Below are 25,663 nucleotides of genomic sequence, written 5' to 3'. Positions count from 1 at the left end.
AGCAATTTAAGATTACCTACAGCACGGGAACATCTTTGCTACAAGAGACTCTAACAGCTGATTACCAGTGTCCTGGGCAGTTCATGGGTTTCAGGGCAAACAGCTCCTTCTCCACCTCAAAAGAGAACATGTTTTCACTATAATGCTGCCAGTGGCCCGACGTCATCCAGAGGCGGCTATTATAGATATTTGGGGTGACCACCTCCTGGAATCCTCGCTTCCTATATTCACTCTGTTAAGAAAAGAACATTCATACATTCACAGAAATAAGTGCTCAGATTTCTTGTCAAGAAAAGAGTCACACTGTAAAGAACACTTTAATATCATGTAGTGGAAAAATATATATATATGCATTGCCTAGAAATTCCACTTGGAGCTGTGTAATTAATTCACAGGAAACTCCTGTGCATGCACACAGGTTTGTGGGGAAAAAAATAAGGAATTATATCAGAGCTCATCAATAAGGGAATGAGCACAGTGTGGTATAATCAAGTAAACTAGATCTGTACACCTTTAAAAAAAAAGCACAATGTAGACTGTTAATACAATGAGTGCTCATGTATATATACCTGGAACACACAAATAATATAAGGCACATATGTAAAACAGTATGGATAAAAGGATTCACGCCAGTCTCAAGTGGTAGTCTATGCCAGGAGAGGAGGGAGATAGGTGACAAAGGGGCCCTAGGGGAGATTTTCCCACTACTACATGTGCAATATTTTACTTCAATAAAAATTTAAGGCCAGAAAGACAGCTAATACTCATAGTGAGCCTACTTTATCATATGCATGATCCGTGACTGAGCCCCAATTCCTCTGCACTGGGGAAAACTTCAAAGCCATTGTATCTCCCATCTCTCTCCCTCTATCTGTAGCTTTCTACATGAAAAAGTCTAGAGTTGTGAAGTCCCAGGAACAGTAACAAAAGGACTGAAGCAAATATTGTCCAAGTAAATATGTGTTAAATGAAGTGCTGAGCACACAGATGTTGATAACATTATTTTTTATAAACAAATACTTCAAAAACTTTGTAACTTATAAAGAAACATACAGCAATGTAAAGATTAATATGCTTTTCTTAAGGACAATACAAATGAATAGTCAATAAATGTAAAGGATCCTGGTAAAGGGTCACAGTTCCATATCAAGTTCTCTCCTTTGTATATATAGATATATCCATATTACTGGATAAACTTGTGCATGAAGACTATTTTTCCCACACTTTTTTAAATTGGGGGAGCTAATGGTAAATATAGCTGTTGCCATAATGGATAAAATTCTTTTGTACCCAGGCTTGGTTCTCCTCCACCATCATGCATGGCATCTTTTAAAAACATTTATATGACCTCAGATTTCCATCTTCTTTTAATTTTTCTCCTTAAGCTCAAGAAGAAATACTAAAAATATTTTAAAAGCACTTTTATCATACCTTATAATGAAATTAACTTATGTCCAATATCTATAGAAGAAAATAACGAATGGGACTTACCCTAATGAAATTAATAAGTGTATTATAAATATAAGCTCCCTTTGGCAGGAAAAAGCAACTTCCAGGGCTGAGTTCATGGAAGAAGTATAGTTCTTGGTCCTGGGTAAAAGAAAACAAAGGATATTTGCATTTAATGTTATGTCCTATTTTTTTGAAGAAAAATATTCATTTTTTAAAGAATTTATGGATAACAGTAGTGAACTAGATTAAGTGCACAGGACCTGTGCAAGAATCCCAGTTTGAGACCCTGGCTCCCCACTTGCAGGGGGTTTTGCTTCACTAGTGATGAAGCAGGTCTATGGATGTCTATTTTATTTTCCCCCGTCTTCCCCTACCCTCTCAATTTCTCTCTGTCCTACTATGCAACAACAATAACAAAAGCCTCAACAAAAAATGGAAAAAATGGCCTTCAGGGGCAATGGATTCCTAGTGTAGGCATCGAGGCAAAAAGAAAATAATAATAAAATAAAAAAGTAAAAATTTATAGGTAGCATAATGTATTAGTATATCCCAAACCCCCAAATAAAATCGTCATGTCTAAATGGAAGAATTGGATAGACTATGAAAGATTCAAACTTTGCTGCTCTAGTCTGATGAGAAACAGGATTTCTAAATCCAGTTTGGCATAAGAAACATAATCTATTATCCATTATTGAAAGAGAGAGGAGACAAATTTATTAGACCAGGAAGGTGTTAGGTATAGGGGAGAAACTGTTACATAGAATGTTCTCTGGCGATTATACATCCAGAAGCTATTATTACAGGGAACTGCATTATCTTCTTTATTGCCATTTCTTTTTTTTCTCTTTTTCCTCCTCCAGGGTTATTGCTGGGCTCGGTGCCTGCAAGTACATTTTCTGACTTACTCCAATGTGTAGACCAGGTTAAGGAATGATGAGCAGTAAGAAATTTGGCCTAGGGAGTCGGGCAGTAGTGCAGTGGGTTAAGCGCATGTTGCACAAAGCACAAGGACTGGTGTAAGGATCCCGGTTCGAGCCCTCGGCTCCCCACCTGCAGGGGAGTCGCTTCACAAGCAGTGAAGCAGGTCTGCAGGTGTCTGTCTGTCTCTTCCCATCTCTGTCTTCCCCTCCTCTCTCCATTTCTCTTTATCCTATCCAACAATGACAACATCAATAACAATAACTACAATAATAAAAAACAAGGGCAACAAAAGGGAATAAATAATTAAAAAAAAAGAAATTTGGTCTAGTTAATCAGATTAACTGAGGCTATTTTCTGAACACTCAGGTTAAGACACTGCTTTATAAAAATAAATAAATAAATAAATAATCTGTTATGTCCTATTTTAATTTATACCATTCCCAAATGAAAACCAGTATCTGAACATTCTGGGGTACAATAAATTACATTTGATCTACAACTTAGTAAGCTCATTAGCTGCCCAACACATTCTTAAATGCACTCCACTTTACTTGAGTAACATGGAGTAGAGAATATATACCTCTTCCATGCACAGGAAAACCTTCTATAGTATTAAATCCCCTAAGATTTGGGTGGTTTATCTTTTCAACTTCATTAAAACTGCAGTGAGGAAATGCTGACTTAAAAGGATTCTTGCTATGACAAGAGATCCAAGTGGTTCCATCTTTTACTTTTTCTCTCCCCACAATCAAACATCGGAAAGTAAACAGAAAATGATGCTGAAATTGGAGGAAGCTGAGGACTTTAGGGCTTGGTAAAAGAAGCACAACTTTCTACCTCCTTGCTTACTAATAACCTTGGGAGACAGATGCTCCCAATTGTTGCTGGCTACCTCAGTGCTAAAATTTACTTTAGGCAGTCAAAGTAGTATGCTGTTTCTTGCTCAAGCTTTACATCTTGAAAGCCAAGAGTATTCAGTACAAGTTTAGAATAGGATTTTTGAACAAGGACAACAAAATACTTATTCAACTTATGTTAATAATAAATGAATAGATGAAGAGAGAGAGAGAAAGAGAGAGAGGAGAGAGATAAAGCAAACAAACCAGAGCATTACCACCCTGCTGTCTCAGAAATTCAAAGAGGGCTAGAGAGAGGGGGGGGGAGAGGGAGAGGGAGAGGGAGAGGGAGAGGGAGAGAGGGAGAAGGAGAGGGAGAGAGGGAGAGGGAGAGAGAAGTGAGAGAGAACCAGGAAACTCAGGAGATCTATACCTCCATGGCCTAGTGGTGGGGCTGTGAGAGTCTCTTTGCATAACCATAGGATTATCTCTTGGCCAGGAGTGAGTGATTAATCTAAGAAGCCTATTTATAGTTTAAAAGCTCTCAGGGCTCCCATAGTCTATAGGGAAGAAAAAAGCACAAAAGAGGTTTTTAAGCCACTGAGCTCCAACTCAGGGATTAAAATAATATTGAAACAACTGTCAATTTCCACAATTGTGAACCTGTTAATTGCCTTACTTAGACACAAGTCAATCCAGGCAAGAGTGATCAATAAATTGAAAAGTACTGAGAGAGGAACCTCATAACATACTATATAAAATGATTAAACCAACAAAAAGAAATATTGGAGAAATGACCAAGACAAGAGTCCAGCTAAAAGACCCCCAAAGTTGAAGCACAAAATAATGAGGTCAACAAACAAACACTAGTTAAGGAAATAATCACAGGAGGGAGTAAAGAGTTTGAAAGAATTATCATCAGAACTGCAGAAACAATATATGAGACCCTGGAAGAAAACACTAATTATCTCAAGGTTATCAGAGAGCTGAAAGCTGAAATAGCTAAGAGCACAACTAGCTGAAGAAGCTAAAACAATATCAGAACAGGGTAACAAAATAGATGAACTCCAGAAAACAGTAGAGAGGAGAGAGAATAGAGTAAATGAGGCTGAAGACAGAATTAGCAAGATCGATGACAAATTAGAGACAACTAAGCAAGAAGTAAGAGATCTCAAAAAGAGATTAAGATACTGAAAACAACAATAGAGACCTATGGGATGACTTTGAAAGAAACAATATATGCATTATTGGTTTACAAGAGGAAGAAAGAGAGGGAGGGGATGAAAGTCCACATGGGTCATTCTCAAGGATAGACCATATGTTAGCCCACAAAGACAGCACCAGCAAATTCAAGAGCATTGAAATTATCCCAAGCATTTTCTCAGACCACAGTGGAATTAAACTAACACATAATAACCAACAAAAGATTAGTAATAGTCCCAAAATGTGGAAGCTCAACAGTAACAACTACTGGGTCAAAGAGGAAATAAAGGAAGAAATCAAAATGTTTTGAGAATTCAATGAAAATGAAGACACAAGCTATCAAAATATTTGGGACACAGCTAAGGCAGTACTGAGAGGGAAGTTCATAGCCATACAAGCACACATTAGGAAATAAGAAAAAGCACAAATAAACAGCCTGATTCCACATCTTAAAGACCTAGAAGAAGAACAAAGGAACCCTAGAGCAACCAGGACAATAATAACTACAGTTAGGGCAGAAATAAATAACATTGAAAAAAAGAAAACCATACAAAAGATCAACAAAAGTAAATGTTGGTTCTTTGAAAGAATGAACAAAATCGACAAACCTTTAGGCAGACTCACAAAACAAAAAAACGGAGAAGACCCAAATAAATTGAATACTAAATGAAAGAGGAAATATCAAAACAGACACCACAGAAATTAAACATATCATGTGAAGCTTCTATAAACAACTATATGCCACCAAGCTAGAGAACCTGGAAGAAATGGACGATTTCCTAGATACCTACCAACTTCCAAAACTAAGTAAAGAGGAAGTAGATAACATGAACAGGCCCATCACAGCTAATGAAATTGAAGCAGTTATCAAAAATCTTCCAAAAATAAAAGTCCTGGACTAGATGGTTTTACACATGAATTCTACAAAACCTTCAAAGAAGAACTAATACCTCTACTTTTAAAAGTCTTCCAGAAGATTGAAGACACTGGAATACTCTGTTCCAGCTTCTATGAAGCCAACATCACTGATACCAAAAGCAGACAGGGACACAACCAAAAACTGCAGACCAATATCTCTGATGAACATACATGCTAAAATATTGAACAAAATTCTAGCCAACCAAATACAGTAGTATATTAAAAAGATTGCTCATCATGACCAAGTGGGGTTTACTCCAGAGATGCAAGGTTGGTTTAATATACGTAAATCATTCAACGTGATCTACCACATCAACAAAAGCAAGACCAAAAACCACATTGTCATATGAATAGATGCAGAGAAAGCCTTTGACAAAATCCAACACACTTTATGACCAAAACACTATAAAAAATAGGAATAGATGGAAAATTCCTGAAGATAGTGGAGTCTATATATAGCCAACCTACAGCCAACATCATATTCAATGGTGAAAAACTGGAAGTATTTCCCCTCAGATCAGGTAATAAACAGGGCTACCCACTATCACAATTACTATTCAACATAGTGTTGAAGTTCTTGCCCTAGCAATCAGGCAGGAGCAAGGAATTAAAGGCATAAAGATTGGAAGAGAAGGAGTCAAACTCTCCCTATTTGCAGATGACATGATAGTATACATAGAAAAACCTAAGGAAACCAGCAAGAAACTTTTGGAAATCATCAGGCAATACAGTAAGATGTCAGGCTACAAAATTAACGTTCAAAAATCAGTGGCATTCCTTTATGCAAACACTATGTTAGAAGAAACTGATATCCAGAAATCAATTCCTTTTATTATAGCAACAAAAACAATAAAATATCTAGGAATAAACCTAACCAAAGAAGTGAAAGACTTATATACTGAAAATTCTGAGTCACTACTCAAGGAAATTGAAGAAGACACAAAGCAGTGGAAAGATATTCCATGTTCATGGGTTGGCAGAATCAACATCATCAAAATGAATATACCATCCAGAGCCATCTACAAATTTAATGCTATCCCCATCAAGATCCCAAGCACATTTTTTAGGCGAATAGAACAAATGCTACAAATGTTTATCTGGAACCAGAAAAGACCTAGAATTGCCAAAACAATATTGAGAAGAAAGAACAGAACTGGAGGCTTCACACTCCTAGATCTCAAATTCTATTATAGGGCCACTGTCATCAAAACTGCTTGGTACTCGAACATGAATAGACACACTGACCAGTAGTATAGAATTGAGAGCCCAGAAGCAAGCCCCCACACCTATGGACATCTAATCTTCGACAAAGGTACCCAGACTATTAAATGGGGAAAGCAGAGTCTCTTCAACAGATAGTGTTGGAAAAAATGGGTTGAAACATGCAGAAGAATGAAACTGAACCACTCTATTTCACCAAATACAAAAGTAAATTCCAAGTGGATCAAGGACTTAAGATGTTAGACCAGAAATTACTAGATACTTAGAGGAAAATATTGGCAGAACTCTTCTCTGCATAAATTTTAAAGACATCTTCAATGAAACAAATCCAATTACAAAGACTAAGACAAGCATAAACCTATGGGACTACATCAAATTTAAAAGCTTCTGCAAGCAAAAGAAACCACTACCCAAACCAAGAGACCCCTCACAGAATGGGAGAAGATCTTTACATGCCATACATCAGACAAGAGTTTAATAACCAAAATATATAAAGAGCTTACCAAACTCAACTACAAGAAAACAAATAACCCCACACAAAAATGGGGAGAGGACATGGACAGAATATTCACCACAGAGAGATCCAAAAGGCTGAGAGACACATGAAAAAATGCTCCAAGTCTTTGATTATCAGAGAAATGCAAATAAAGACAAAGAGATACCACTTCACTCCTGTGAGAATGCCATACATCAGAAAAGGTAACAGCAGCAAATGCTGGAGAGGTTGTGGGGTCAAAGGAACCCTCATGCACTCCTGGTGGAAATGTAAATTGGTCTAATGTCTGTGGATAACAGTCTGGAGAAATCTCAGAAGGCTAGAAATGGACTTACCCTATGATCCTGCAATTCTTCTCCTGGGGATATATCCTAAGGAACACAACACACCCATCCAAAAAGATCTGTGTACACATATTTTCTTAGCAGCACAATTTGTAATAGCCAAAACTTGGAAGCAACCCAGGTGTCCAACAACAGATGAGTGGCTGAGCAAGTTGTGGTCTATATACACAATGGAATACTACTCAGCTATTAAAAATGGTGACTTCACTGTTTTCAGATGATCTTGGATAGGCCTTGAAAAATTCATGTTAAGTGAAATAAGTCAGAAATGGAAGGATGAATATGGGATGATCTTATTCTCAGGCAGAAGCTGAAAAACAAGATCAGAAAAAAAAACACAAGTAGAACCTGAACTGGAATTAGCAGTTGAACCAAAGTAAAAGATGCTGGTAGGGTGGGGGGGGGGTGAATACAGGTCCAAAAAGGATGACAGGGGACCTAGTGGGGGTTGTATTGTTATATGGAAAACTGAGAAATGTTATGCTCGTACAAACTATTGTATTTACTGTTGAACGTAAAACATTAATTCTCCAATAAAGATATTTTAAAAAAAGGCCTGTCCAGTTGATTTCCAAACTAGTTCTCTGATAAAAAAAAAAGTTAAAATAATTTTTTTGTGCTATAGTAAGCAAGCTCCAGAAATATGTGTAATCAGTTGTTTATCCTTATAGGACATTGTTAACTAAAAGCCATAGCACCTCTTCAAAAAGCAACTCCTAGTATTTCATAGAGCTAAATTTCAAATGAAAATGAATAAAGCTCAGCTTAGATACATTAATGTTTTACTTTTAACATACCCTCCCAATTTTCCTATGATCTCGATTTTTAGCTTCCTCTTGAAACTTCTCCCACTCTTTCAACATTTTAGGATCTGGAAATGAAATGCCATAAATTCTCTGGAGCGTCTCCATATCTGCTTTGCCTTCCCAGTATGTGGAGGAATTCTGAAAACAAGAATTAGCCATGAAATACTCAAATATGCAACTTTCTCACTTATTTTCAGTTACATGTCATTTCTCAGTTGCTTTCTGAGTCTTATTTGCTAGTCCTTTTGACAAGCAAAAGGCTGTAAGAAACTCAGTAAACATGCCACGGTTCTTCTGAAGCCCTGCTGGAGCAGTTATGCTCACTATGCAGTACAAAGGTGGCTGTTGGAGCCCTTTAGAAATGCCATCTTCTGCTTCCCCTTCTCAAACTACAACTGCATGAACATGACTCAGCCTGCAGTGGCATCTTTAACAAAATAATGAAGCAAAAGTGGGATATAATTCAACAACAACAAGAAAATCTTGAAATGATTAAATTATTCATATAATTTTAAGTGTATATTAACAATCACCTATTGAGTTTATGATCTAGTTTTATAGACTGGCAAGGTTAATATGGCTAAAAAGAACAACCTGGGTGATTACTACTATCTAGACATACAAAGAGCAAAAGAACACACTGCTTATATAATCAGTCTCAAAGTTTTAAGTGATACAGTGGAATGGAGGATTGGGTCTTCATGATTTTATGAATTCCCCCAAATGCCAACCCCTGTGTACTCTGGTGATAAATGGCTGACGAGTTGGCATCAAGTATCCACAGTGAGTAAACAGAAAGAGAGAGATAATAAACAAAGAAAAAAACTAAAAGCATATACTAGGAAAAAGGAAAAGAAAGCCACTAAATTCTTCAATATGTACTTATTGTGAAATGTTTATAATCAAGAGTCTTTAACTTGACATTGCTTACTTTGTGTATTTTTAAAGTCTTAATTTTGCCAGTGTGTCTAACATGAGGACCCCGGCAGAGATCTATCAAGGGGCCACACCTAGAAGTAAAACAAAAGGAGTATTAACAAAGATTTATAACATGTACCCCAGTTTTATTTAATGACATTTGATATTCTCACCTATAGACTGTGGTGGTTGGAGTATTTACTTTTTCATTCAATATCCGGCATTTGAACTTGTTGTACTAAAAATACAATATATATTAAAAAGAAAAAAGCCTCTTAATACTCTAAGTTAAAATATAACTCAACATACATATTAAAACACTGCATGGATATTTTACAGTGTGTAAGTGTTGACAATTTTTTTCTAAGACACAAAATAAACTTCAATTTAACTAACCCCCATGTGATAACTCCTGGTAACATTAATTAGTGATGCAACAGTTGAGAGTCACATACAAAACTTAAATTTACCTTAAACATTTCTAATAAAGTTTCCTTCTTTACTTCCAGTCTTTCAAACGCTTGCTTTTCTTTAATGATTTTCTTACATAAGGCCTCCAGAGAAGAGAAATCATTGCTGGACACACCCCTGTAGGAAAAGAAAATTGATCTCTTTTCATGCCACTTGCAACTAACTGCAGTTTAGAGCAATGCTTCTTTAGAATACTTCGAGGGCTTTAATATACAAAATTAAACACTTGCATCATATATCAGAATTGAATATTAAATATTGAAAATTAAATATTTTATTGAAAACTCATAAATAATATACTTACAGTAATTTATAAGAAACACAACTTACCCTTCTTCGAGGTACATGTCATAGTAAAATCCATTTTCTATTGGTGGCCCATAACACAAACATCCACCATAGACTCTTTCCATGGCTTCACCCATTATGTGAGCACTTGAGTGCCAATAGACCTGAAAATTCAAAGTAGGACAGTTTAACCCATCCTATGCTCGGTTCTTTGACCTTTTACTTGGCTATGGAACACCACTCAAGAGTCATATCTGCTATTTTTGTTATTAGCCCTAAACAGCTAAAGTGGTAAGTGATCCCACAACACAATTATTAATATATGAAATATTAATATGACAAACACAGGTATGAATCAAATAACATTTGGTGTTAAGATAATAATTCAGACTAATCTGGATATATCCAAGCAAGGTTTTAAGATCTACCACATAGTAAAATGATTTCAACATATTTGAAAATCATCAATTCACGCACATAAAGAAACCATCATTACTGAAGCAAAATATTTTTATTTCCATATATATAGTATGAAGTACTATGGAGTACTAAGGAGAAAATACTGTCATTAAGTACAAGTTGATTTTTATTGTCCTTTAGGTGAATTCTGTGTTATATAGAAATATAAAAATCACCTTGTCTAATAAGAGACATGCTTGAAGTAATGTTCAAATGCAATATATGGTTATTTGACCTTACTGGATGAATGTGGAAAATAATTTTTACATAACTCATCAAGTTTAATGACATTATAATGTCTGTAATACTGTCTATAATGAATTACATCCTAATGAAAATAAATGTGTTTAACTTCATCTCTTAATTTTATAAGACAAGGATTTTCAGTATGTTTTCTAAGTGAGAGACAAAATTAAAGACTTCACAAATGACCACAAGATACCAGTATATTCTAGAGGCCTATAGGTAGTAATAAGGAGCTGGAAAGCATTGCCAGTGGGAATTTTCTTCCTCAAATTCAATGATTACTGAAGAACTTACAGCTTGAGCCTCTTCAGCCTCAAACTTGAGAAGTTCCAAGGTACAGTCTTCCTCCAGAGGTCGGTCCAGGTCCCACACAACTTTATTCACTTTAGCAATAACAGTGTTGTCAGCGAGGCCTTGACTGAAAATAAATATGTAAATTAATAAAACAGTATAGAAACACAAAACTCAGATCCTAAATATTCTGAACACTTAGCAATTAAGAACACAGATATCTGTATTTCTTACTTACATAGACATGGTAACAAGGTAAACAGTAATAATCTGGAGAACTGATTAATCTTTTAATTTTTCCAAACAAGTTTTTCCACAAAGCCAAGCCTTTTAGATTTAAAAGTCACTTAAAATCTCTTTTAAAAATCCATGTTTTTTACATTTATTTTGGATAGATATAGAGAACAACTGAGAGGGAGAGATACCTGTAGCACTATTTCACTGCTTGTGAAGCTTTCCCCCTGCAGGTAGGGACCGGGGACTCGAACCTGGTCCCTGTGCACGGTAATGTGTGCACTCAACTTGGCACTTATTTAATCTCTCTGCTCTTTCTCCTGCTTGAAATCACTAACAGATATTTTTCTAGAAAGGCAGTATTAACTTAAGCATAAATTCTATAAGTGACTATGACAATATAACAAATATATAGGTTCACATACAGAAATATTTGGTAAAACTTTGTAACATGGGTGAAAGCAAATAAGGTAGGAAATTATCAACTGATGAGACAATCAATGCACTGCATCAAGTATAAAGACCCACAGGGGTTCTGAGGACAGCAAGGACACTATGGACTGGCCTGAAGAAAATGTGTGGAGGGGTTGAAGGATAAAAAGACTCAGACAAGAAGACACAGCACTCAAGATGATGAAATAGGCATAAGCACAAGGGGAGATGCAACTTAAAAGTTTGAGAAGTTATGCGGCCACAACACAATTTAAAAATAGGTTAGACAGATAGAGATGTGGATCTCTCATTTAAGAAACAGCAGAGGGGCCGGGTGGTGGTGCACCTGGTTGAACACACGTTATAATGCACAAGGACCAGGGTTTGAGCCCCCACCCCCACTTGCAAGGGGAAAGCTTTGTGAGCGGTGAAGCAGTGCTGCAGGTGTCTCTCTAGTGCCCCTTCCTTCTCGATTTTTGGCTGTCTCTATCAAATAAATAGAGAATACCAAATAATTGAAAAGAAAAGCAGACTATAATTACCCAGAAAAGTCATAGAAAGCAGGCAAAACACTGTATCTATAGTATGAAGGAGCAGTATACTGTCTTAATTAACTCTGCTTGCAGAAGGCTTAAGCTAACTAAAGTGTCAGTTGAGTCTCTCTTTGCTTGGGAAAGTTTATACAACCTGCTTCACTTATCAGGACGGCAGAACAAAGTAAACAAATCCCTATCCTATTTTCAAAGTTCCCACTAACTTTCCTGTAGAGTACATCCAATGTTTTCTTTCCTACTGAGATTAAACAGAATTAATAAAATGAATAAAATAAACACATTTCACAGAAAATAAGTGAAAACATATCTCACAATGAATAGGTGGATATAAGTGGAGAAAAGTATAGCATACTGGTGTGAAACAGTTTTCAGATAATTAAATAAATGATCAGAAGAAAACTGCTATTTTCTGTTCTTTGGGAAGAAAATGTCTTTTATCTTAGGGTCAAAAATGGTGCCCTACATGATAACACTAGCATAACTTTGAAAATTTTGATTACACAAAGATCAGACTGGGTCTTTTCAATTTTTCTAAAGAAGGGATAAAATGAGCCACACTTTAGGAATTTGTACAAAACTTCAAAGGGGAAAAAAAAACTTTTGAAGCAAATGAAACATCTTTTTTTTAGTTCCCTTTTATATTCACTAATAAACATCTAAACCTTTAACCAGTCCATTATTCATGCTATAATTTTTCACCGGATAAGAAGTAGTACTGGACTTTTGTAACCTAATTACCTGAGTAGGTTTATCACATATTCTTAACTTTTTTTTCAAACCACCTAAAAATGTGAAAAATCATCATAAGCTCATGTGCTGTTTTATAAAAACAAATAAAAGGCTTGTTATTACCTTGTATCAATCTCTGCTTTCTCAACTTTTATCATCTTGTGGTATATTCACTGATTACTGATCCCAATCATGCCGGATTAAAAAAACATTGGCACTACTACAAAGCACCAAATTCTCAGTTACTCAAAATAACCTTTTACCAGTACCAGAACAGTTTTAAGATTTGGTAAGGTCTTTCTTTAGAACTACAAGAGTAGCTCTTTATCTTATACTGGTTTCCAAAAAGATACCACAACACTGAAGTTTGTTCCAGTGTGCTGAGGGTCAGGTTTGACTAGGACCTGCATGAATGGCAAGGTGGAAGCACTAAGTGCAGTATTTCGCAGGCTTTCTACCTTCATTTCTCACTTCAAAGCTGAGACATTTAAGTCAATATGGCTAAAATACTGTCAGCTTGACTTTGCTTCATGACATTATGTGAACAAAGTAGAATTTAGAGTGCTCTGTAAGATAAAAATGGATCCTCAGAAATTTAACTTTTTTAAAAAAAAATTTTTTTATGTGTGTGTGTCGGAAAGTTAACTTTTAAGCTTGAATAGAAAGCTTCACATAAGTTTGATTCAATCAACTAAATGAAGCATTGATAATATTAAGCAACAGAGCAGGGGTAGAGAGCATACTGATTAAGCAAAAGACTCTCATGTCTGAGGCTCCAAAGTCCCTGGATCAATACCCTGCAGCACCATAAACCAGAGCTGAGCAGCATTCTGGTAAAAAACAAAAACAAACAAACAATATTAAGTGAAGGCATAAAGAATACTGAAGCTAAACTTTGGTAAGACAATTTTTGGGAGTTGGGCGTAGCTCAGCGGGTTAAGCGCAGGTGGCGCAAAGCACAACAATTGGCATAAGGATCCCGGTTCGAGCCCCCGGCTCCCCACCTGCAGGGCAGTCGCTTCACAGGCGGTGAAGCAGGTCCACAGGTGTCTATCTTTCTCTCCTCCTCTCTGTGTTCCCCTCCTCTCTCCATTTCTCTCTGTCCTATCCAACAATGATGACAGCAATAACAACAACGATAAACAAGGGCAACGAAAGGGAAAATAAATAAAAAAATAAATAAGAAAAAAAAGAATTAAAAAAAAAGGACAATTTTTAAAAATATGATTAGATACAGTCAACAGAGAGTTAAGGTGAGTGTGACTTGTACCTAATTCCACAAGCTATGTGATAGGGTGTAGTTTTCCAGGATTCTGCATCTACTTGTTTACCATCCGGCAAGGTGACTTTAATTGGCTTGCTAGCTTTTTCTGCCTTTTCTGCCAGAATGGAATCATGTTCTGCTTTTAGTTTATTATACATCTCAAGACGAGTGTCGATATATTCAGGCCAAGGGTTCAACTGCAAGAGAACAAATAAATAATGATCCATAAATAGTTGCTTTGCTTTTTAGGAAAAAGTAATAATAAAAGTAATTCACTAATTCAACATGGTAGACAAGTCACCCAATTTACCAGGCATTCCCTTAATTTTGTTCTTTATGACAGTGAAAGAAATGAACCACTTTCCTTACATTTTTTTTCATTTATTAATTTATTTAGATGTTTTTTCTTTATTGGGAGGGGCTAATGAATTACAGTACAATTGCTAACACATGGGCACGATTTTTTTTTTAATTATTTATTTATTTTGTTGCCCTTGTTTTGTTGTTGTAGTTATTATTGATGTCATTGTTGTTGGATAGGACAGAGAGAAATGGAGAGAGGAGAGGAAGACAGAGAGGGGGAGAGAAAGACAGACACCTGCAGACCTGCTTCACCACCTGTGAAGTGACTCCCCTGCAGGTGGGGAGCCGGGGGCTCGAACCAGGATCCTTCCGCTGGTCCTTGTGCTTAGCGCCACCTGCGCTTAACCCGCTGCGCTACAGCCCGACTCCCAGGCACGATTTTTTATCTCCCTGTAATAGGTATCTACACATTCTCATCCCCAACTTGTGACACATTCTCATCCCCAACTTGGGTCCTCTTCCACCATAACAAATTTTTCACCAAAAAAGATATCCAAAGGGCCTCTTATAATAGCTTCTGTAACTAAATGATCTTATAAGTACTGCCAGAAACAATATGGAAATAAAATCAGCTAGCTGACTTTTCCATTTTTTAAATTTAATTTTATTTTTATTATCTATTGGACAGAGACAGAAATAATTAGGGGGGGATAGCGAGAAAAGAAGGTTGAAAGGGAGAGAATGAGGGAGAGGAAAGAGGAAGGAGGGAAGGAAGTAGGGAGAAAGAGGGAGAAAAGTAAAGGGAGGGGGAGGGAGAGACCTGCGACACTGCTTCAGAATTTTCAAAGCTTTCCCCCTACAGGTGGGGACTGGGGGCTTGAACCCAGGTCTTTGTAAATTGTAACATGTACATTTAACTGGGTGTACTACTGCCTGGCCCCTGAGTCTTCCATTTTATTTCAATCTTGTTCAATTTTGTGAGCACAAAGGTTGCTCACTGGTAAAGTGCACGACTTCTACAAGTGAGGCCAAGGGTTTGACTCCTGGCACTTAACAAAAATAATAAGGACAGAGGGAAAAGTGGAGCCCCATGGATGGTAGAACAGTGCAGCGTTCTCTCCTGTGTTCTCATTAATAAAAATATGAAGTGAAAATTGGTCCAGAAACATGGTTCAGTAATGGACTGACTACATGATTGAAGCCCTAGGTTATGACTCTTGTCACCATATAAAAATGCTAGATGAATACATAAAATTTCTCTTTTCAGAAGTCTGCTAATTGCACAGTTTTTAATTTCTAGGCTAATTTTCAAGCTGGGGCAGACCTTGCACTAGTGTATTGAAAGTATGAAAAAGAAGTTCCTCACCTGTAGGGAAGTCGCTTCACAGGCGGTGAAGCAGGTCTGCAGGTGTCTATCTTTCTCTCCCCCCTCTCTCTTCCCCTCCTCTCTCCATTTCTCTCTGTCCTATCCAACAATGAACAACATCAACAATGGCAATAATAATAACGAGGCTACAACAAGGGCAACAAAAAGGGGGAAAAAATGGCCTCCAGGAGCGGTGGATTCATGGTGCAGGCACCGAGCCCAGCAATAACCCTGGAGGGAAAAAAAAAAAGAAAAAAAGAAAAAGAAGAGGGGGTCGGGTGGTAGTGAAGCGGGTTGGACGCACATGATACAAAGTGCAAGGCCTGGCATAAGGATCCTGGTCTGAGCCCCCAGCTACCCACCTGGGGGGGGGGCATTTGGTCAAGTAGGTTTGCAGGTGTCTATCTTTCTCTCCCCCCCCCCAGATTTTTCTCTGTCCTATCCAGCAACATCAATGGCAACAATAACAACAACAACAACAAGGGCAACAAAAAATTGGGGAAAAAATGGCCTCCAGGAGCAGTGGATTCATAGTGTAGGCAGGCACAGAGCCCCAGCAATAACCCTAGAGGCCAAAAAAAAGGTGATGATCTATGTTTCACTGACTAATAGAATTAAAAAAATAAAAATCATTAGGACTAGGAAGACAGCATAGTAGTTATGAAAAAAGACACTCATGCCTGAGGCACAAAAAAGACCCTAGGTCTGCTACCACCACCAGGAGCCAGAGTTTAGCAGTGTTTGGGTAAAAACAAATAAATAAAATACAAATCAGTAGAAATAACAGGTAGAACACTGGATTCTCCTGCCTGAGGTTCCTGGTTTGGTCTGTGGCACCATATGTCCTGGAATAGTGGGGGTAGCATTACACTTCCTTCTTTCTGCCTCATGTGAAATTCCTTCTCACATATAAATGAGATTCTTTAAAATAAAAATAAGCCAGTAAGTCATCCTCCTCCCCCATTATAGTGTAATGGTCAAAATATAAATAAAATAAATATTTGAAAAAATGAAAGATAAAGTTTAGCAAGATAATGTTTCACTGATTTTTTTTTTTAATTTTTTTATTGCCACCAGGTTATTGCTTTTGCCACTCTCGGCAGCAATTTCCTTTCTCCCTTTCTTTTCTCTTACTCTCTTTTTTTTTCCCTATTAGATAGACTGAAATTGAGAGGGGAGAAGGAAGTAGCAGATAGGAAGAGAGAAAAAGAGACATGCAAACCCACTTCACTGTTTAACATGAGATCGGAAAACTTGAAAGCATTTTCTCTACCCCTGAAAAGCCTCAAAGTCTGTCCTGGCTAAAAACTGAACCCTAGTGGCAGGTCTGAAAGAAAAAGCAGCATCCAACAACGACAACAACAATAATAACAACAACAATAATAACTACAACAATAAAAAAACAACAAGGGCAACAAAAGGGAATAAATAAATAAATAAATATTTAAAAAAAAAAAGAAAAAGCAGCATGAATAACATCAAAGAAATGAACTCTTAGGGCTTTCTACTATGTTCAGTATAAGCACAAGTATAAAGAATGAGCTACTACACTAAACATCTTATTGAATGAAATAACTAGACTGAAACTCAGTATAAACATATCTCACTTTATTGTACTTCCAAGATTTTTGTTGCTTTTAGAAACTGAAGGTCTGTGGCAACACTGTATCGAGCAAGTCTATCAGTATCATTTCCCTAACAAAAGGTGCTCATTTCATGTCTATTTCACAATGGAACCACATTTTTTAAATGACACAATAACAGATAATAATGTAGTATAAATAAAACTTTCATAGGCAAAAGTTCATATTGATTTGTTTTACTACAGTTTCTGCTTTATTTATACCACTCCCACAATGAATCCAAGATGTGCCTTTAACAGTCCTTTCTCTCCAACTTCTGTTCATCTTTCACACAAGCTAAGTGTGAGATGGTTCCCCATCACTTGTCAATCTACAATAACAAGACTCTCACTCACCTCTGCTCTTCCTCCATCCCCAGATGCTTCTTTGTTCTTCTTCTTGCCTCCTTCTTTTCTTTTCTCCTCACCAGCACCAACCTAAAAAAACAAAGGTTATTTATTTATTTTTTTTGCGTGGTAATACAATTCTTTTTTTTTTCCTTATTGGGGAATTAATGTTTTACATTCAACAGCAAATACAATAGTTTGTACATGCATAACATTTCCCAGTTTTCCGTATAACAATACAACCCCCACTAGGTCCTCTGTCATCCTTCTTGGATCTGTATTCTTCCCACCTAACCACCCTAGAGTCTTTTACTTTGGTGCAATACACCAATTCTAGTTCAGGCTCTACTTGTGTTTTCTGATCTTGTTTTTCAACTTCTGCCTGAGAGTGAGATCATCCCATATTCATCCTTCTGTTTCTGACTTATTTCACTTAACATAAATTTTTCAAGGTCCATCCAAGATCTGCTGAAAACGGTGAAATCACCATTTTTTATAGCTGAATCAAAGTTTATTTTTTATCTACACTGTGCAACTATCATTCTTTGAACATTTGTTATCAGCCCCAAAAAGAAATTCTACACCCATTTGTAGTCACTTCCTCCCTCCACTACCCCAGATCCAAGAGGTTTGCCTATTCTAGGCACTTCACATAAATAATATAGTATGTGGGCCTCTGGGATGTACTCAGGATCTCATGCTTGATAGTCCAATGCTTTATCTTCTTTGCCAACTTCCAGGCCACAATATATATACTTCTGAGGCTGGTGTTTTACACCTTCAAGATCATCCGTGTAGGGTGGAGGGTAGATAGCACGGTTATGCAAACAGACTCTCATGCTTGAGGCTCCAAAGTCCCAGGTTCAAGTCCCACAAACCAGAACTGAACAGTGAGGGGTTCAGTTGACATAACTTATGGAAGACAAAAAAAGGAGCAGAGAAAAGTATTCTAGGGTGGGGGTAGATAGCATAATGGTTATTCAAGAGACTCTCATGCCTGAGGATCCAAAGTTCCAGGTTCAAGTCCCCTGTACCATAAACCAATGCTGAGCAGTACTCTGGTAAAATACAGTAAAACTTCCATGTAAGGGGCCAGGTGGTGGCACAACTGGTTGAGTGTATATATTGCAATGCTCTAGGAGCCAGTTTCATGCCCCCAGTCCCCAACTGAAGGGAGAAAGTCTTGCAAGTATTGGTAGTGTTGCATGTGTCTCTCTTTTTCCCTTTCTATCTTCTTCTTCCCTCTTAATTTCTCTCTCTCAATATTAAATAAATAGGGAAAAAAGTCATGTAGCATGTTTCAGTAATTTATTTCTTTTTCACTGGATATTTGTATATATACTCAATAGTTGACATAGACTTGCCTGGACTATTGAACTTAAAGAAACTAAAAAAATACAAAACTACTAATTTTACATTGATCCAAGATGTCCAACACTGAGACTCTGAATTTGTTTATTTATTTTTTAATTTATTTATAAAAAGGAAATGCTGACTAAACCATAGGATAAGAGGGGTACAACTTCATACATTTCCCACCACCAGAACTCTGTATCCCATCCCCTCCACTGATAGCTTTCCTCTTCTTTATCCCTCTGGGAGTATGGACACAAGGTCATTATGGGGTACAGAAGGTGGAAGGTATGGCTTCCGTAATTGCTTCCCTGCTGAACATGGATATTGACAGGTCAATCCATACTCCCAGCCTGTCTCTCTCTCTCTTTCCCTAGTGGGGAAGGGCTCTGGGGAATCGGAGCTCCAGGACACATTGGTGGGGTTGTCTGTCCAGGGAAGTCTAGTCGGCATCCTGCTAGCATCTGGAACCTGGTGGTTGAAAACAGAGTTAACATACAAAGCCAAGCAAATTGTTGGCCAATCATGGACCTAAAGGCTGGAATAGTACAGGTGAAGAGTTGGAGGGGTCCTCCATTTTGTAGATAGCTAGTAGGCATATTTTAGTTATATTCCAAAGGGCCTGTGGCTATACTAGTTTTTTTTTTTTTTTCTGCCTGAGCCTGAAATCTGATATGCAAGTGGGTCCAAGTTATTGTCTGGGGATGTGATGTCATGGCTGGCAGAAGGACCAGAAAGTTCGATCAGGGAAGAGTAGCTCCCTAATATGGGAAAGCTGCATAAATATTGTTAATTGTAAACCCCATTGATTTGATATGATCTGAGGCCCATATTCAGCTTAGGAGCCTATGGTGCCCTCTGCATCCCTGTAGATCTGAGCTCACATTCTGTGGTCATAAATAGGAACATTCAAAGCTGCCCCAATATCAGGACCCATCTTCTTCAGGTGTAGCATAGAGTATATTGTCCATCCTCCCTTCGGAAGACGGCATTCTCTGCCATTGTTGATCCAAGTTGAGGGGAAGGTCCTATGGGAGCCCACAATGGGGTCTATTGTATTGTTCCTGCTAGGAATGACTGATAACAATGGAGAGAGGGATTTATTAGGTCTAGGCCTGTTTGGAAATCTCAGGACTCCCCGAATAGGGCCCCAGCTGTGAGACTATGAATTTAATAGCCCTTATGGTTCAGTTATACAGCAATGTGCACTCATCTGTGTGTTCCACAGCCAACCCCCATAGTATTTCATTTACAGCAGCTCTTTCTTCATTCTATCTGTCTGATAAAATACTTCTGGGAGTAGTGACAAAGGGGATTAACACATAATTTAAACAATTCTATATTCTAAATATCACTTCATTTTATAAAAGTACAGACTCAAAGCTAGTAACTAGAGTTAGGACATAACAGATCTCTTCAGAACCCTGCAGTCTACTTACTCCATCTTTACTGTAACAAATGACGATGAGCAATTATTCTCTATTCCAAAAGAAAACAGAATAACATTCATGAGTTTATGTTATGTGAAAGCAATGTAAAATTTCAATCCCAGAGTTGATTATAGCTCTGGCTTGTCAAGAGAAGTTATCAAACCACCTCCTTGGAGATATTTAAGAGTTCAAATAAAAGTAACTAGAGTAGTTTTAAGTAAATTCAACTGCAGAAACAAACAGCTGGGAGCAAGTATATTACAAGAATCCACTTTTCAGTAGTTTGGTGGAGACTCTGGCTTGTTCCCACTAAGCAGACAGAAGGCAGGACTATACTGGAGTTGAGAGTATCTAAGACGGAGCATTGAGGCTCAATGTGTTACTGCTCCTACACCAGTTTTCTTATCTACATAATGGAGATAATGGCAGAACCTAGTTCACTTTTTTTTTTTAAGATTTACTATTATTTCATTTATTTATGGGGGTGGCAGGCTCTGGCACACACAATGCCAGGGATCAAACTGGGGACCTCTCTGTACCACCTCCTGGGCCACAGAGTTCACTGTTAATACCCAGTCTCCCAGCTTGAGTACAGCCTTATTTTACCCATGATGATGGCTTTTAAGTAGCTTATCCCATCAAAGTTAAAGCTGATGTACTTTAGATGAAGACCTCACTGTTTCTCACTTGTTCTATTACAATACAGACCACAGCTCTTTCAGGTGCACCTTTTACCCCAATGACAGAATGATCTTTGAAACTACTATCTACATCTAACAAGTATATAAGATAATTTCAGCTATTCCTGGATGTAGTAAATCCCCCTGGTCCCTATAGCTCCCTCTATAAGCCATATCTCTGGCAAACAACGCCACAGACTCTCTGGGTGTGTCTTTCATTACCTTCCCTACCTTTACCCGGGTAGCCTTGCCCTGCCTGGCTCATTCATCCAGATTTAGTTCAAGCTTGCCAGAGCTGAGTTAGGAGCTCCCTCTACAAGGCCAGAGTTGATCATGGCCCTCTATGGTTGCTTTCCTGTCCCTCACACACCAGGCCATGTAGTACTCACGATCTGACCCTGGGAGCTAGTCACCTTCCTATCTGTACAGACCCAAGCAGAATGGAAAATCAACATGACCAGGTCGTATGAAAATGACTGGCAGATATTCCTAAGCAGAGTGACAACTAAAAAGAAAGTTCAAAGGTGAAATGATCAGCAAGCGAGGCTGCCCTGGCGTTCCCCCAGTAGCAGCAGAGCAGGGAAGGGTGACATTTCTCTGGGGCTGGTCAGCGACAGTCACCCTGCCTCCACCATTTTATTATAAAGCATCCTAATTTGGAGAAGTTGGGTCAGATCGTGGGGGAACTGGGCTTTCCTTTCCTGAACCCTGGGAATCTTCCCCTCTCTGGGGTCTAAGCACTGTGCTGCTCGCCCAAAGAGGTAGGGAATTAACTCGCGTAGTTCCGCGCCCTAGATTCTAAGTGATTCGACGACTCATTAAATCTGCAGCACTGAGCAGCCACGCCAGGTTTCAGTTCCTTCACCAGCAAAAAGACGAGACTTCCGAATCTGCAAGGCCCGCTCCGCTTTGCGAGTAGACAACCCTGGCCCACCCGGGCCGCCCCTTAGTCAAGGTCCCATCACCCGCCTCTGGCCCCAACCGCTCGACCCGCGCCGCTTCTTCCTTCACAGTCGCGCCGGGTCGGCTAAGGCGGCCACAGATCCCCACCACGGCCTGTCGGCCCCGCTCACCGACTTCTCCTCGCCTCCCATCTTCTCCGAAGGGCTGCTCGCCTTCTCTTCGGACATCTGCGAGAAGAGGAAAGGAAGCAACCGCGAAGTCACAATCAGATCAAGGCACCGCGGAAGGTGGACACAGGTGGGCTTGTACCCCCGGGAGAACTGCGCGTGCGCCACGTGGCCCGCAAAGACCAGCTGATGCAATCCCCCGGCACCTAAGCCCCACCTCCCACCTGTTTCTGGCCAATTGACGACGAGAGGAGGCGGACCTTCCCACGTTGAGCGAATGGTAAAGTGTGTTGGGTGACGGAGCCCTCTCTGCATATAGTAACCTTCTTAGAGAGACCCAGAGAAGAGCTGGGAGCTTCGCAATACGCGAGCGCCATCTTCCAGCGTTTTCTGCCTATAGCCGTGGCCCTTGCCGGTTCCCGTAGCTCATTAGAAGCCCGGGAGCTGGATGGCTGAGAGGCCAGGCGACCTGGAACAGTCCATTTTCCAGTCCAGAGCCTCCTGTCTCTTTGGCAACACCTGACCTGACGCCTGTGACAACTGAGTTCTGGAGATCTGCTTGTATGTAGCAGGGAATCGACCCCTCTTTGAGATTATCCTGGTCTCCCACACCCAAATCTTTGTGATTCAGAAATGACTCGTTAATTGTTCAATCTTTAATACTATCCCTTCTAAGTTATAACGCAGCAGGTTGTAATCATGTCATATGATCTATGAAAATGCAATGCAACTTTTACTGGAGGGCATAACCACATCGATTCCACAGGTTGCATTTAGTCTCTGGAACAGAATAAGCTAACTTTCATTTTATTCTCGTAGGCAATTTTAAAGAATTCTTGATGCCTGAGAGATGGTCTGTCTGTAGAGCACAGCACTTGAAACAGTTAAAAACAAAAACAAAAAAACTGGCTACCTTCAGCACCACCAGTTTATGAAAAACGCCCTCCTAAACTGGTCAAATAGCTCACTTGGGTAGTGACCTGATTTGCCATGTGCCAGGTTCAAGCCTAGCCTCCACCACATTGAAGGAACATTGAGTGCTGTGGTCTCATTCGCTCTCCCTTTCTCTAGCTTAAATATAATAATAATTAAAAAGAAAGAAAGAAAAACTGGGCCAGGTGGTGGTGGACCTGATTAGAGCTCCCAGTCCCCACCAGCAGGGGGAAAGCTTTGCAAATTGTGAAGTGCTTCAGTTGTCTGTCTCTCTGTCACCCCCTTCCCTCTCAATTTCTGGCTGTCCAATAAATCAATAAATATACTAAAAAAAATTGAAAAAGGAAAAAAACAACCTCCTAATTAGACTTTTTGCTTTCAGTTTTCACCTGGCATCTGCATAATTCTGTTCCTAATTAATACTCTTTTAAGTGGCCTTTAGGCCTCAAGTTTCTCATCTGCCCCCCACCATTCACTGCATTCTAACCAAAGAGACCTTTTTGTTCTTTCACATTTTCTACAGTTTCTTTTTGGTCTTCTTTCTTTCCTCCACCTCCTTACCCCTTCTATAGTGTGAAGAAAAATGATACCTCTGAGTATCTTTTCTCACCCAATTCTTTTATTTATTTATTTGATTATTTCATAAGATTATAGATTAACAGCTCCCACCACCATAGATCTATGTCCCTATCCCCACCCTCCTACAATTGAGCTTAAAATCTACCCCCCCCCCCAGTCTTTTCCTTTCAGCAATACTTCAAATCCAGTCCAAGTTCTGCTTTGGGTTTCCCTTTCTGTTCTTATTTCTCAACTTCTGTTGATGAGTGGGATCATCTCATACTCATCTTTCTCTTTCTGGTTTATCTCACTTAACATAATTCCTTTAGGCTCCATCCAAGATGGGTCAGATAAGGTGGGTTCATTATTCTTAATAGCTACATAGTATTCCATTCTTTATATATACCACAATTTTCTCAGGCACTCATCTGTTGTTGGATACCTGGTTTGCTTCCAGGTTTTAGCTATTACAAATTTTGTTGCTATGAACATATGTATACACATATCCTTTTGGATGAGTGTATATTTAACTCTTTAGGATATATCCCTAGGAGAGGAATTGCTGGGTCATAAGGAAGGTCTATCTCTAGCCTTCTGAGGGTTCTCCAGTCTGCTCTCCACAGGGGTTGAACCAATTTACATTCCCACCAGCAGTGCAGGAGGGTTCCTTTGTCCCCACAACCTCTCCAGCATTTGTTGCTGCTGTCATTTCTGATGTATGACATTCTCACAGGGGTGAGGTGGTATCTCATTGTTGTTTTTATTTGAATTTCTTTGACAATCAATGACTTGGTGCAATTTTTTATATGTCTTTTTGGCCTTTTGTATTTCTTCTGTAGTGAATATTCTGTTCATATCCTCTGTCCATTTTTGGATGGGGTCATTTGCTTTTTTGTTGCTAAGTTTGCTGAACTCTTTGTATATTTTGGTTATTAGTCTCGTCTGATGTGAAGATCTTCTCCCATTCTGTGAGGGGTCTCTTTGTTTGCATGATGGTTTATTTGGCTGTGTAGAAGCTTTTTTCAGTTTGATGTAGTCCCACTGGTTTGTTTTTGTCTTAGTCTTCCTTGCATTTGGAGCTGTATCATTAAAGATGCTTATGAAATTTAGATGAAAAAGATTCCTTGATCCATTTGGAGTTTACTTCTGTTTCTGGTGGTATGTGGTGGTTCAATTTCACTCTTCTGCGTGTTTCAATCCAGTTTTCCTGAAACCATTTATTGAAGAGGCTCTCCTTTCTCCATTTATAGTTTGAGCCTCCTTGTCAAAAATTAGATGAATATATATATATATATATATATATTTTTTTTTTTCTTCCTGCACACGAAATGCTGTTCCACTGGCTTGTATGTCTATTTTTGTTCCGGTACCAGACAGTTTTGATTACAGTGGCCTTATAATAGTTTGAGATCTAGAAGTGTGAAGCCTCAAGTTCTGTTTCTTTTTCTCAAGATTGTTTGGATGGTTCTAGGTATTTTCTGGTTCCAGATAAATGCATGTAATTTTGTCCTATTTTCTTAAAGATAATTGGTAGGACCTTGGTGAGTATTACATTAAATTTGTATATGGATTTGGGTAAAATATGCATTTTGATGATGTTGATCATAATGTTGACCCAGTTCTTTCATTCTGTAATCTAAGAGAAAGAGAGACACAGAAGCACAACTTAACTCTCCATCGAGTCTCCTTGTGGGAATCCATAGTGTTCCCTTTGGTGCTCAAACCTAATCTCAGTCTCACCATTGATAAGGCCTTTGCTCTACCACATGACCTTATGTAATATCCCTACAATTTTTATTCTATGCTCACCTCTGCTGTATCCATGTCTTTTTATCTGTTTAGCAACTAGTCTGGTCTCAAGAACTGTTTCCTGTGGGGATCCACTTCTTGTCCACCTTTACTGGTGGCCAAGTCTCCC

At 38.6% G+C, this 25,663-nt stretch overlaps 1 protein-coding gene across 1 annotated transcript in view; it reads right to left on the bottom strand.

Annotated features, from left to right (window-relative positions):
• TARS1 (threonyl-tRNA synthetase 1) overlaps nucleotides 1-22,448 on the bottom strand; it is a 32,067-nt gene extending 9,619 nt beyond the window's left edge. Inside the window, exons 1-11 of the mRNA XM_007535783.3 lie at nucleotides 22,258-22,448; nucleotides 17,731-17,811; nucleotides 14,090-14,280; nucleotides 10,874-10,997; nucleotides 9,917-10,038; nucleotides 9,586-9,703; nucleotides 9,289-9,353; nucleotides 9,129-9,207; nucleotides 8,189-8,335; nucleotides 1,492-1,590; nucleotides 66-232 (exon numbers count right to left, since the gene is read on the bottom strand). Coding sequence (XP_007535845.1) covers nucleotides 66-232; nucleotides 1,492-1,590; nucleotides 8,189-8,335; nucleotides 9,129-9,207; nucleotides 9,289-9,353; nucleotides 9,586-9,703; nucleotides 9,917-10,038; nucleotides 10,874-10,997; nucleotides 14,090-14,280; nucleotides 17,731-17,811; nucleotides 22,258-22,314 — 1,250 coding nt within the window. The 5' untranslated portion in view covers nucleotides 22,315-22,448. The remainder of the gene's footprint in view (nucleotides 1-65; nucleotides 233-1,491; nucleotides 1,591-8,188; nucleotides 8,336-9,128; nucleotides 9,208-9,288; nucleotides 9,354-9,585; nucleotides 9,704-9,916; nucleotides 10,039-10,873; nucleotides 10,998-14,089; nucleotides 14,281-17,730; nucleotides 17,812-22,257) is intronic.
• Between the last annotated feature and the right edge of the window lie 3,215 nt (nucleotides 22,449-25,663).

The sequence above is a fragment of the Erinaceus europaeus genome, chromosome 5, assembly GCF_950295315.1.
Source record: "Erinaceus europaeus chromosome 5, mEriEur2.1, whole genome shotgun sequence".
Classification (NCBI taxonomy): Eukaryota; Metazoa; Chordata; class Mammalia; order Eulipotyphla; family Erinaceidae; genus Erinaceus; species Erinaceus europaeus.
The sequence above is the reverse complement of the archived record's forward strand: the minus strand, read 5'-3'. Positions and strand labels throughout refer to the sequence as shown.